Source organism: Dendronephthya gigantea, unplaced genomic scaffold (genome assembly GCF_004324835.1).
Source record: "Dendronephthya gigantea isolate DGI-Jeju-01 unplaced genomic scaffold, DenGig_1.0 000073F, whole genome shotgun sequence".
Lineage (NCBI taxonomy): Eukaryota > Metazoa > Cnidaria > Anthozoa > Malacalcyonacea > Nephtheidae > Dendronephthya > Dendronephthya gigantea.
The window spans coordinates 763,968-775,124 of record NW_021163083.1 but is presented as its reverse complement, the minus strand read 5'-3'; the positions used below and the strand labels follow the sequence as shown (position 1 = coordinate 775,124).

The following is an 11,157-nucleotide window of genomic DNA, read 5'->3' as shown; positions in this document are numbered from 1 at the left end:
ATAATCTTCCTTGCTAAATATATTCTGTTGCATCTCTGGTTTTTCCTCTTAGTTCATAGTGCAGCAATGTGTTCAAGAATTTTTCTTGTGGTAACCACCTGCATAACCAAGGTGGGGCTTGGATCCGACCATGCACTGTTTGTTCCTAATTATGTTCATTTAGATTTTTTTCCAATTTCTTGTTTCATTTTCTGTTTTCAATGCTGCTTCTCTCCTGATCTTCTCCATTCTCAGCCTGTCAATGCGACGTTTTGCCAAAACAAATGTAGTTATCCCTGAAGTTATCACAACAACCCTGGAATAAAATTTCACAGCAGAATAATAAATAAACGAATTTGAAGGGTCTAAGGAGGGTCTATACATGAATCTACCAACAACTAATACTATAAGTAGCTTACCATCCAATTGCAACCATTGGCATTCCCTGATTTTTTGTAAGAAATGAAAAATAGCTTCTTTTTGACTCCATCTTGCTTTTATATTTATAGCTCAGTGTTGCGTGGTCGTGGAAGAATCACACGCGCGGAAGAATTCAACGAAGAAGCAACACGCGCGAGTGTCACACGCGCGGAAGAATACATGGAAGTACTTCGTGTCACACGCACAAGTGTGGTGCTGCCTATGGTGATTTTACTACATGGTTATTCTTGTTTATATACTTTTATAGACTTTGCTTGTTTACTATTTTATGTGTGCTCATCTCAACGTCTTGTATCTTAAACATTATGGGAGTTCCGGCATTTTTTCGTTGGCTGTCCAAGAAATATCCATCCATTGTCGTACATTCAGTTGAAGAGAAGGTTAGTATAGTTTGAATTTGAAAATAGTTTTTGCATACAGTATGTCGCCCAGTTTCTGGACAGTACCAGTATCTGGACACTAATGGTTTGTTTTAAAATATTCCTTCGGAAAATAAAAACGAAACAAAACCGATACATCTTGATGATAGACCGACAGTTAACAATTTTCATGCAGGTTTTATTTTCTTTTTCGATGTCTTTTTCGTGAAGTTATCGAAGTTTTTGTCAAGGTAGGTAAAATGTTTTTTTCTAAAAAGGCCGCCATTTACCGTGCCGCGAATTAGATAGCACACTTAAGTTGAGTTATTTACTTTGAAAATATAACACATGTAGTTATTTTTTGTGTAGAAAAAAGCTACAAAGTCCGACTATATACCTGAAAAAGTTTTGGTGCCATTTTCGAAAATACTGAAATGTGTTTACTTTTATTTCGTAGCTGATAGTTTTTTACGCACTTGCCCGATAACTGGACTCCTAATTCCTTGTGTATATTTTAAATTCTGTTAACGCTAAGACAACACATTTGCACAAAATTTGCATGTGAGAACCATGTCAAAGTTTTCATCCTTGGCCACCAGTGCAATCCCATGGAGGAGGGGCAGTTATACCATGCCAGTATTGCATCTCAGTAAAGAATTGCACAGATGCAGCCATGGTGGATTTGACATTTGCTAAGGTCAACAATGCTGTTGAAAAAATGCAGGAAAAATCTGTTTTAACAATAAAAATGATTTGAATCAACTTGTACGTGTTGTATTATTGCGTTAAATAAGAGATAATTAGGTCAACTTTACCTTGTATTCGAGTTAGATCGATAATTTTTAAACTGTCCAAATACTGGGCATGATGTCCAGAAACCGGGCAAGTGACCTACTCCGCGTTTATATCTTTTGGCAAAACTATACACAATGCACAGCGATTAAAAGAATCATAATAGTAAATTGACCCTTTGAGCTGCCAAGTGGTAAAATTTTGTGTTTGGAGCGATCCTTGAAAGTAAGTTACGGCTTAAATATTACTTTCTGTCCAGAAACTGGGCGACGTACTGTACTGTAGTGCTGCTGTTTTTTATGATAGGAAACAATTAATAACACTTTAGTCTAATGAAAACTTAGTAATACGTTAATTTGTGTGCTCCTTCACATGTTCACTTCAATAAATTGCACACAGCAGCACTACATGTACATGATAATGATGATATGGTAGTGTAGATTTTCTAACAATGCTACAGCACAGTGTAAATACATTAAGAACAGAGTTACTTTATCAACTAAGTTCTTTGTTGAGGTATTTGTGCACTAAACAGCTGAATCTATTATATTTCTATGAGATATCCAGGATAAGATAAAATTGGGTACTATATTTTACAGAGACCTATCACCTATCTAATACAGGCATGTAATTTGTATTTCCTCCAAGAAAGACAATGCAACTTGCAACCACACCATACTGTATATCTTGTAATACTTTTGTTCTTAGCCTCGGGAAGTAAATGATGTGAAAATTCCAGTTGATACAAGCAGACCAAATCCAAATGATGTTGAATTTGATAATTTATATTTGGACATGAATGGCATCATACATCCTTGCTGTCATCCTGAGAACAAGTAATTTTAAATAATATAATGTTCCAAGGTGCTTTTATAGCAGAATGTAACTTTTCATATGTCAACTTGTCTGACAATGCCATGAGTCATTCCACGTACTGTCTAACATATCTCTGTAACATGGCCCAGTGGTGGAAAGACAAGTTTAATTAATCAATTGTTACATAAGGTAGAACTCAGACTTCTACTTTATGTTGCACAAAAGACTCAAGTTGCACAAAATTGCATTCTGTCACAATGACTTTACCCTATCATCCAAGGGTGTGTGTGAACTAATATTTTTTCTTCATAGGCCAGCCCCTAAGAATGAGGATGAAATGATGATTGCTATTTTTGAATATATTGATAGGTAAGCTCTTTCCATAGAGAAAGATAAAGAGAGAGAGTCTGGGGTTGGTTGTTAAAGAGCATTTAGCTATAAAACAACATTATTATTCTTTCGAACAACCTGCGTCTAGTGTAAAATAATTATGATACAGCTGTAACTCTTATGAGCATCATGCAAGGTATGATTCAGCTCTTCTTTCTGTGTTTTAGAATCTTTTCAATTGTTCGACCGAGGAAGCTGTTGTACATGGCAATTGATGGTGTTGTGAGTATTGTTTTGTTGTGTTTGCATGCTTCGCTGATGGTTGAAGGTATCACCAGTTGATATGTTCTGTTTTGAAGGCACCAAGAGCGAAAATGAATCAGCAAAGATCAAGACGATTCAGAGCATCAAAAGAATCAAAGTAAGAAATGTTTGAAGAAAAGTAGAACTACCTTAAACTATAATGGTGTCAAAGGGCAATCCACCTTTTTCATTTCTATTTCTTCCACTTCTTTTTAGAGACAAGCGTAAAGATCTGGCTAAATATCGTGAAGAAATTTTAGGACAAGGTGGGCATTTTTCTTTCAACTCAAGCGTTTGAAAATCTGAATCCATTTAGCCTAGAAACTGCCAGTCGTGTCAGATAATTCTGTGAGTTATTTAGAGATCTATACCGTACCATTGTCTTATAATTTGTGCTAGGGGGTGAATTGCCACCAGTAAAAGAGAAAACCGAACATTTTGACAGCAATTGTATAACACCGGTAAATTCAATTACAATCTTTCAGTTGTCTCCTGCATTCCCGTGATAAATACTTGTTTTCATTCTTTTGCAAAGGGCACTGAATTTATGGATAACCTGTCGGTTGCTTTGCGATATTACATTGCACAGAGGTTAAATGATGATCCTGGATGGGAAAATATTAAGGCAAGAAATAGTGTTTGTTTAAAAAGATCATAAATTTTGAGCAATGTACCAAAGCAGGGCGTCCGTAGTAGTGGCATCCATATGATCCAGATAAGCCTGCAAATAAGAGCTCTAGGTAGGCACCGGCAAACTGTGACAATAACTTTATTTCGTTCTTAAACTTTAGGTGGTGTTGTCTGATGCTAACGTGCCTGGTGAGGGTGAACATAAAATCATGGATTTTATTAGAAAGCAAAGAGGTTTGCGCTACATTTTGTGTTACAAGGAAAGTAAGATAAAGTATGGTACTGACTAACAGAATAATCATTGAAATATTGTGTCATGTTTTTAGCTAGCCCAAGTCATGATCCAAACACTCACCATTGTCTGAATGGAGCAGATGGTAATTACAAATTAATTGTGCATGTTAACAAATGATTTATCAAAGTAAATCAATAACCAGGTAGTTCCTCTAAAATGTGATGATTCTTTTTGTTTTTCTTAGCGGATCTGATTATGCTTGGTAAGTTATGTTAGTGGTTTTTTTAGTAACCAAATTGTGATTGTAATATTTGTATAATACCAGCATTCATTATTGTACAGTAGACATGTACCCTCAAATGCTGTGTTGCTTCATGAAGGTCATTACATTCTCTTCATCTTCAGGTTTGGCTACACATGAACCACACTTCACAATCCTAAGAGAGGAATTCAAACCAAACCAGAAGAGACCTTGTGAACTATGTGGCCAAGTTGGTAAGAAACTCTTATGAATGTTCATGAATTAAAACTTGTATGATATTGGATTTAAACTAAAAGTGTATTTATTTAGGCCACGACTTTAAAGACTGTACAGGTCTGCCCAAAGAAAAGCAGGGAGAGGTGGGTGAACCAATCAATTTTGAAAAACTTTACATCTTTTCTTAGTCAATGTATCATTTACTTTTTAGTTTGATGAATTACCAGCACCAGTTGGAGAAGATGTGAACTTCATTTTTATCCGACTAAATGTGTTACGAGAGGTAATTAAATGCTTCATCTTTAAGATAATTCAACCCATAGTTAAAAGGTACTCATGTTGACATTTAGTTATTGTAAGTACAATATTTCTTATTTCTTAGTATTTAGAGAGAGAATTGAGAATGGAAGGTCTTCCATTTCCATATGATTTTGAGGTTGGTCAATTGAAATATATTTATGCGAGGATTGTATAGTTGATTAAAATGAAGTGCCAATTGTGATTATCCTATTTATTGTAGAGATGTTTAGATGACTGGGTGTTCATGTGTTTCTTTGTGGGAAATGATTTCCTGCCTCATCTACCATCTCTTGAAATACGGTTAGTCAACTATTAAACCGTCAATCTGCTTTTACAAATTACAACCCAATGATTGCTTCACAACTGTGAAATCACACACACAAGCTACACTTGTTTGAAACAGCATTTTTTACATCTTATTTTCAAGGGAAGGTGCAATTGACAAATTGATAACTCTTTACAAGAAATGCTTACCTGTTACAGGAGTATGTTTATATGAAGTTATGTATATTGCGTATTTCTGTATTGTACAGTATCTGAAAAATTCTTATATTTGCATCTAGGGTTATCTCACAGAAAATGGATATGTGAATCTTAAAGGAGTGCATAAAATACTTGTGGGTAAGTGAATGTCAGCTGAGACTATAAACTAAACTACAGTATATTGATATAGTTGTTTGGAACTCAATTTTCCATTTTGGTCATACATTTGTTCACTGTGTTCTTTGACTCAAGTTTCCTCTGGGTTGTGTAGAATCTGTAACTGTGTAACCACAGGAGTTAAAGGTCGTTTACACGATTCCTGTCTGCTGTTTTTTTCCATCAGCGATTATCATAGTTCTTTTGATAGATGTGAACGAGGGGACAGTTATGAATACTCTGATATTACAAGCGCCCTTTTTTTTAAATCTGTAACTTATCCACTTGTTCACATCTATCAAAAGCCCTTCACAGTGAATTTGTATTAAAAACTTGATGTTCCTAGAAGATGTAGCTTCTTAAGTGTGACTTACACTGTATTTCGTGTTAAGATTTGGGTGAGATGGAAGATAGGATATTCAAGGAACGTCAACAGAGAGAGGTATCTGTCTGCGGCCATTTCCATGGTTTCTGGTCTAGTCAGCTTATTCTCACAATGAATTGTATCTCCATATTTTTAGCTTCATTTCCAAAGACGAGAGAAAGAAAAGAAAGCCAGAATGAGCATGGTAAATAAAGACAAAGATGCTTGGTTTCACGACTGACTTCTCCTGGTCTTGTTATTCTTACCATCTCTCTTCTTCATTTCCTTCATCCAGGAAACCAACCGTCCTCGCTGGACTCCTGCAGGTCAATATTCACCCCAACCTGTCTCAAACAACCCGAGAGCCATCGAGTCTCCGCGACAAGAGGCTTACAAAATGAGAATGGAAGCGGGAAATCGAGCAAATTTCGTAAGTTGAAATGCACGATAATTTACGCGGGTTACAAATTTTTAGTCTTCCTTGACTGTTTGTATATTTTTATTGTGTCTTCTTCTAGAATGCTGCTGCTAATCTTAGATCAATGCTGGTCGATAACAGCCCCCAAGAAAACTCCAGTACATCAGGGGTAAGTACCATTGTCATAGGCACTCGTTTGGAAGAAGAGTCCTTTAAACAAACGCTTCATTTTTACCCTATTGACAAATGATGACCCCTGTTTTTAACTGTTCACTCTTTGTAATGTTCAAGACATCTGATACAAGCTCAACGCCTTCAACGAGTTCAAATTCGGCAAAGAAAGACGACGAACCTCCTCCTGACAATATCAGGTGAAGTAGAACAGAAGCACCACCTCCTAGTGTTCAACCTCTTTTCACGTTTCAAATGACTGTCTTACAATAGCTTCCTAACTCTTTTTGGCGTTTTGTTTTATGTTGTTTTCACCATCAAAGGTTGTGGGAAGATGGCTGGAGAGAAAGATATTATCTGCAGAAATTTGGTGTGTCTTCCGACGAGGAATCCTACGAGAGCGTCCGAGATCAAGTGGTAAGCATCTGTGTAAACTTCTCGTTGCCTTACATTCCCAGACAGAATAGATTTTACCTGTGGTAATCTGTGGTTCAATATGATTCTCATACCCAGGTTGTTTCGCTTACTTTCCGCACACGCAGTGCCCAGAAAGAACGAGGATGCATTTTTCTAGATGCATTCATTAATGTTATTATCTTTTCCCAGGCCAGTGCCTACGCCGAGGGATTGTGCTGGGTTCTTCGATATTATTACCAGGTACCATCTTGTGCTTGTTCTCTTTGTATTGTTCATTATTGAACAAGAAAACTAACGATTCCTTAGCTCAGCTTTACCCAATGTAAAATAAAACTGGAAGAATTCTTTCTACATATATGTACACGAGATTGTAATGATATTTCAATTATTCAGAGCATTTTGGAGTCATAAAACTTGTTGGCGTTTATTGTTTTATCATTTTTCTCAGGGTTGCTGTTCATGGAAATGGTATTTTCCTTTCCACTACGCGCCGTTTGCCTCTGACTTCAAGAATATCGAGTCAAAACGATTTGACTTTGAGGAAGGAACTCAACCGGTGAGTTATCTCTGATGAGACAATCCTCTCTCCTCCTCTTTCTTGAAGTTGAGCCAACATAGTACAGCCGTGATGTTAACTGAAACAGTACAGATTTTGTTTTCATTTACTCGTCGTAATGAAGGCTTTCTCTGCTATAGTGCTAATGAATGTATTTCGGTGTTGTGTTATTGAATATACTGTATAATCTTACTAGAATTTCCTTGTATTTTAGTTTAAACCTTTGGAACAACTGATGAGCGTGTTTCCTACAGCCAGTGGAAACTTTCTTCCTTCAACTTGGCGGGAACTGATGGCTAATCCGGTGCGCTGTAATGTTGCGAATAAAAATATCAAATTCGACAATGAATTGCATTTTACTAAACAATGCTGTATTTATAGTGTTTTAACTATAGTGATTGTCTAATATCTTTTGTATAGGAGTCCGCGATTATTGATTTCTATCCAACTGATTTTGAAATTGATTTGAATGGGAAGAAGTATGCTTGGCAAGGTATGGCAAGGTTCCGCATGTCTTAAGCAGGTTATAAACACATTGAGGATAATTGATTATTTGACTCGTAGGAGTGGCATTGCTACCGTTTGTTGATGAGAAACGTCTTTTAACATCATTGGCAAAGGTTTATCCAGATCTGAACGAGGATGAAAGTAAGAACTCATTTAACCTGCGAATATTTGATATATACTCAAGTTATCTTCTGACAAGAGTGCTTGGTCGGTGGCATAGTGATGTGCTGAGGCTTGTTTCTTTGATTTCTGAGCCGTCATCGATTCTGAAGATGTCGATTTAGAAAAAGCGAGCCTAAAAATATTTTTTTATAATTTACAGAGAGAAGAAATAGCCGAGGAAAAGATCGTCTTTTTGTTGGGCCAAAGCATCCGGCATGCGATTTCTTTAAAGAACTCTATGAGAATGGCGCGGCGGATGATTCTGTAAGATAGTCACTACAAAAGATTGATTAATCATTGATTAATCATGATACGTTGATAATGATTTATTGATTACATGATCTACTGTAAGCTCAGTTACTTATGCAGACAGCCATTTTATCGTTTACAACGTTTGTATTTAGGAGGTGGATTTGGTTACAGATCTCACGCAAGGCATGTCCGGTAAGGTGATGCTCGATGATCAAGCCATATTGCCTTCGAAGTAAGTAAATTTTTTTCATATAAATCTCTGGGCGAGAGCAACCCAGTGGCAACATGCTGCCATCAGAGACCTTATCTCCATCGTGTCTCAACATCATACAGTAAATCAGTTGAACTTGTATGATTTTAACTTCTATCATTCAGATGTGTTCCGTCACCAATCCCACAACTAAGAGATCTGACTGAAAATCTTGCCATTGGGTAAGTAAATAATCAGATGTCGACTTTGTTAAACGTATTGTCCGCCGCGGTTTTCCTGATTTTCTAGTGAATCTTTTGTACTTTATAACAGCCATTCAATATTCTTTGTTCAAGTATAAAATTTGAAGACGTGAACTACGGAGACGACTACGTATTCAAAGCACAATTGCTGCCAAATGTGACGTAAGTATAGACACAGATTCAGTTCTATGAGTTGTTTTCCAATGGGCTGAGCGAGAGGATAATTTTTTTCTCTTCTAGCATGCCTGGTCGTGTTCTCAAACCAGAAGATTGGAACGATAAAAGACCTTATCGACCACAACTTGGCTTCAGTCGTAACACACCAAGAGCCTCGTTGGATATGGCAGGGCAAAGAATGCTTGGGTAAGGTGAAACACGCTTGCCTCATGCGACAACTGTTAAATTATCTCATTTTGAGTGTTATGTTATTTCTTGGTATTTTTTTAAGCTTCCACATGAAGACTGGTGGGGGGAATGCCTCGAGTTGGGACTCCAGAAACGACCGCCGTAATTCCTACCCGCCTCCTGCGCACGTAACCTCATATGGTCGTTCGCGTTTTTCGGCTGCTGGCCCCTGGCCAAGGCACCCCCCGTCGCATTACAGTAATGCACCAGGGGGGTACAGCCCTTACCAGAGAGATGCACAGAGACATTCTGGTAATCGTCAGCATGGTGGATACCATGTGGTCCTCAGCATGGTGGCATTCACACATAGTGGAGTCAGGTCTCACAGCATGGTGGTCATTCACATACAGTATGGTGGTAGTCATTCACAACATAGTGGCCAGTCACAGCATGGTGGTCATTCACAACATAGTGGCCAGTCACAGTATGGTAGTCATTCACAGCATGATCGCCAGTCACAGTATGGTAGTCATTCACAGCAAGGTGGATATTCTCATGGTAACTCGTATGGTAGAGATGACAGAAGTGCTGGATATGGTAGAGATGGTCGTCACTATGACAACAGAGATCAAAATGACCCGAGAAGACGATCAACAGAGGTATATCTTAGTTCTAATTATTAATTCTAATTGATATACCAATATTCATCCAATCACACCAGATGGGTTTTTCAGTGGTAAACGACTCTTCCTTAGAGGCACTTAATATTTCACCTGTGTTTACAAAAAGGCAACAGGAAGGCCAGAAATTTTATGGTGTCCAAGGAAAATCATGCAGTATACTGAGTTACCTTGGGCGGGTTACCAAAAGGAAATTAACTACCCCTCTCAAAGAACTAGTACATGTCTGCTTTACTATGAAATTCGTCCACTAACCATTAGGTTGTAATAATTTTCCCCTTCAAATATTCTAGAGTTTTAATGCACCAAACAACGAGAGAAGACGAAGTGACGGGCGACCACCCCAAGACTACAATAAAAAAAGATATCAACCCTACTGATCACCGTCACCTGAGGATATTGAGCAGGTCAGATAAGATATATTATTAATACCGGGACATTTGCGGCTTGACTTATACACCTGAAACCAGCTGAAAACAATGTGTTTCTTTCTCATCAGTTACTATCCTCTTCTCACTAGGTTTCTATATACTACGCAATAACACTTGCTCCTTAACAACAACAAGGTTTTTAAGATGACGCGCAAGATTTTACTGTTTAAACAATCCTTGTGATATGAACCTGTGCAAGGAACACTGTAGACATGGAGTTATTTAACATATTTCAAGCAATTTTAAATCTGTACATTGTTCCGAATTTGCACGAATTTAAAAAATGTTTAATCTGAGACTAAATTCAGACTATGATTTTCAAAGTCCTTTCCTTTCTGTTTTTGCACGTTCAGAAATCCGTCGAGATGTGACAAAGTCGAACTTCAGTCGTTGTATTTAATCTATATACGACCCCTCACGATTATTCCTAAATGTTTGGTATTTGACATTCTATCAATTATTAGACCATCTTCCTTATACATATGTTTCTTTATTATGATCGTAGCTTGTTCTACCTAGAACGCCATTCATAGCTCTTCCTAACAACAGCAACATTTCATCCTCGCTCGCCAGCTCTATCGCTGTCCAGTGATCGTTTGTTGGAGCGCTCATATCTGCACCAGCTTGCAGTAACAACAGGGTGCATGGTATATGATTGTGCAGGACTGCGTAATGCAGGGATGTCCATCCATGATCGTCAAGCTCATTCACAATTCCGCCGTTGCTCAAAATATACTGTACAATCCTGTAATTGCCTGCTATACTAGCCAGATGAAGTGGTGTTAATCCGTTTGACATTTTTTTATTGTATTTCCCTTCCCATTGTTGACACATATCTGCGAATTCAGACAAATCGTGATTAAAGATGGCTGATTTTATCACTTCTTCTTGCCCAAATGTTACCCTTTTTACCCCGACTTTTTCACCGTGTTTCAAGATACTTTTCCTGAGGTCACAGCAAGATTCTTGCGGTTGGATATCTTCTAGCATTGAGCTCTTAAGAGGCATCTCAATCACGGAACATTTAGTAAGAACGTGGACACACTCGTCAAATGAAACGTGCCGGGAATGAAGTTTCACCAAATCATTTTTTCTGTTG

The 11,157-nt window shown here is 37.6% G+C and overlaps 1 protein-coding gene across 1 annotated transcript; it reads left to right on the top strand.

Moving 5' to 3' along the window:
- Window positions 1–574: 574 nt before the first annotated feature.
- On the top strand, window positions 575–10,361 carry LOC114531593 (5'-3' exoribonuclease 2-like). Its single transcript, XM_028553203.1, has 38 exons — window positions 575–800; window positions 2,280–2,407; window positions 2,700–2,756; window positions 2,945–2,999; window positions 3,077–3,138; window positions 3,237–3,286; window positions 3,420–3,481; window positions 3,556–3,645; window positions 3,812–3,884; window positions 3,977–4,027; window positions 4,130–4,147; window positions 4,291–4,380; window positions 4,457–4,506; window positions 4,575–4,646; window positions 4,746–4,799; window positions 4,884–4,963; window positions 5,091–5,148; window positions 5,227–5,284; window positions 5,695–5,744; window positions 5,824–5,871; window positions 5,962–6,096; window positions 6,185–6,253; window positions 6,376–6,455; window positions 6,579–6,672; window positions 6,862–6,912; window positions 7,121–7,228; window positions 7,443–7,532; window positions 7,649–7,721; window positions 7,793–7,876; window positions 8,058–8,161; window positions 8,302–8,381; window positions 8,525–8,581; window positions 8,696–8,764; window positions 8,843–8,965; window positions 9,051–9,285; window positions 9,391–9,606; window positions 9,921–10,034; window positions 10,148–10,361. The coding sequence occupies exons 1-37, from the start codon at window positions 726–728 to the stop codon at window positions 10,005–10,007; spliced, it is 3,036 nt and encodes a 1,011-aa protein (XP_028409004.1). The 5' UTR covers window positions 575–725; the 3' UTR covers window positions 10,008–10,034; window positions 10,148–10,361.
- The last annotated feature ends 796 nt before the right edge of the window (window positions 10,362–11,157 follow it).

Coding starts and splice junctions, on each gene's coding strand:
- LOC114531593 (XM_028553203.1), top strand. CDS start 726: ATGGGAGTTCCGGCATTTTTTCGTTGGCTGTCCAAGAAATATCCATCC. Junction 2,757..2,944: donor ATTTTTGAATATATTGATAG/GTAAGCTCTTTC, acceptor TCTGTGTTTTAG/AATCTTTTCAATTGTTCGAC. Junction 7,722..7,792: donor GAAGAAGTATGCTTGGCAAG/GTATGGCAAGGT, acceptor TTTGACTCGTAG/GAGTGGCATTGCTACCGTTT.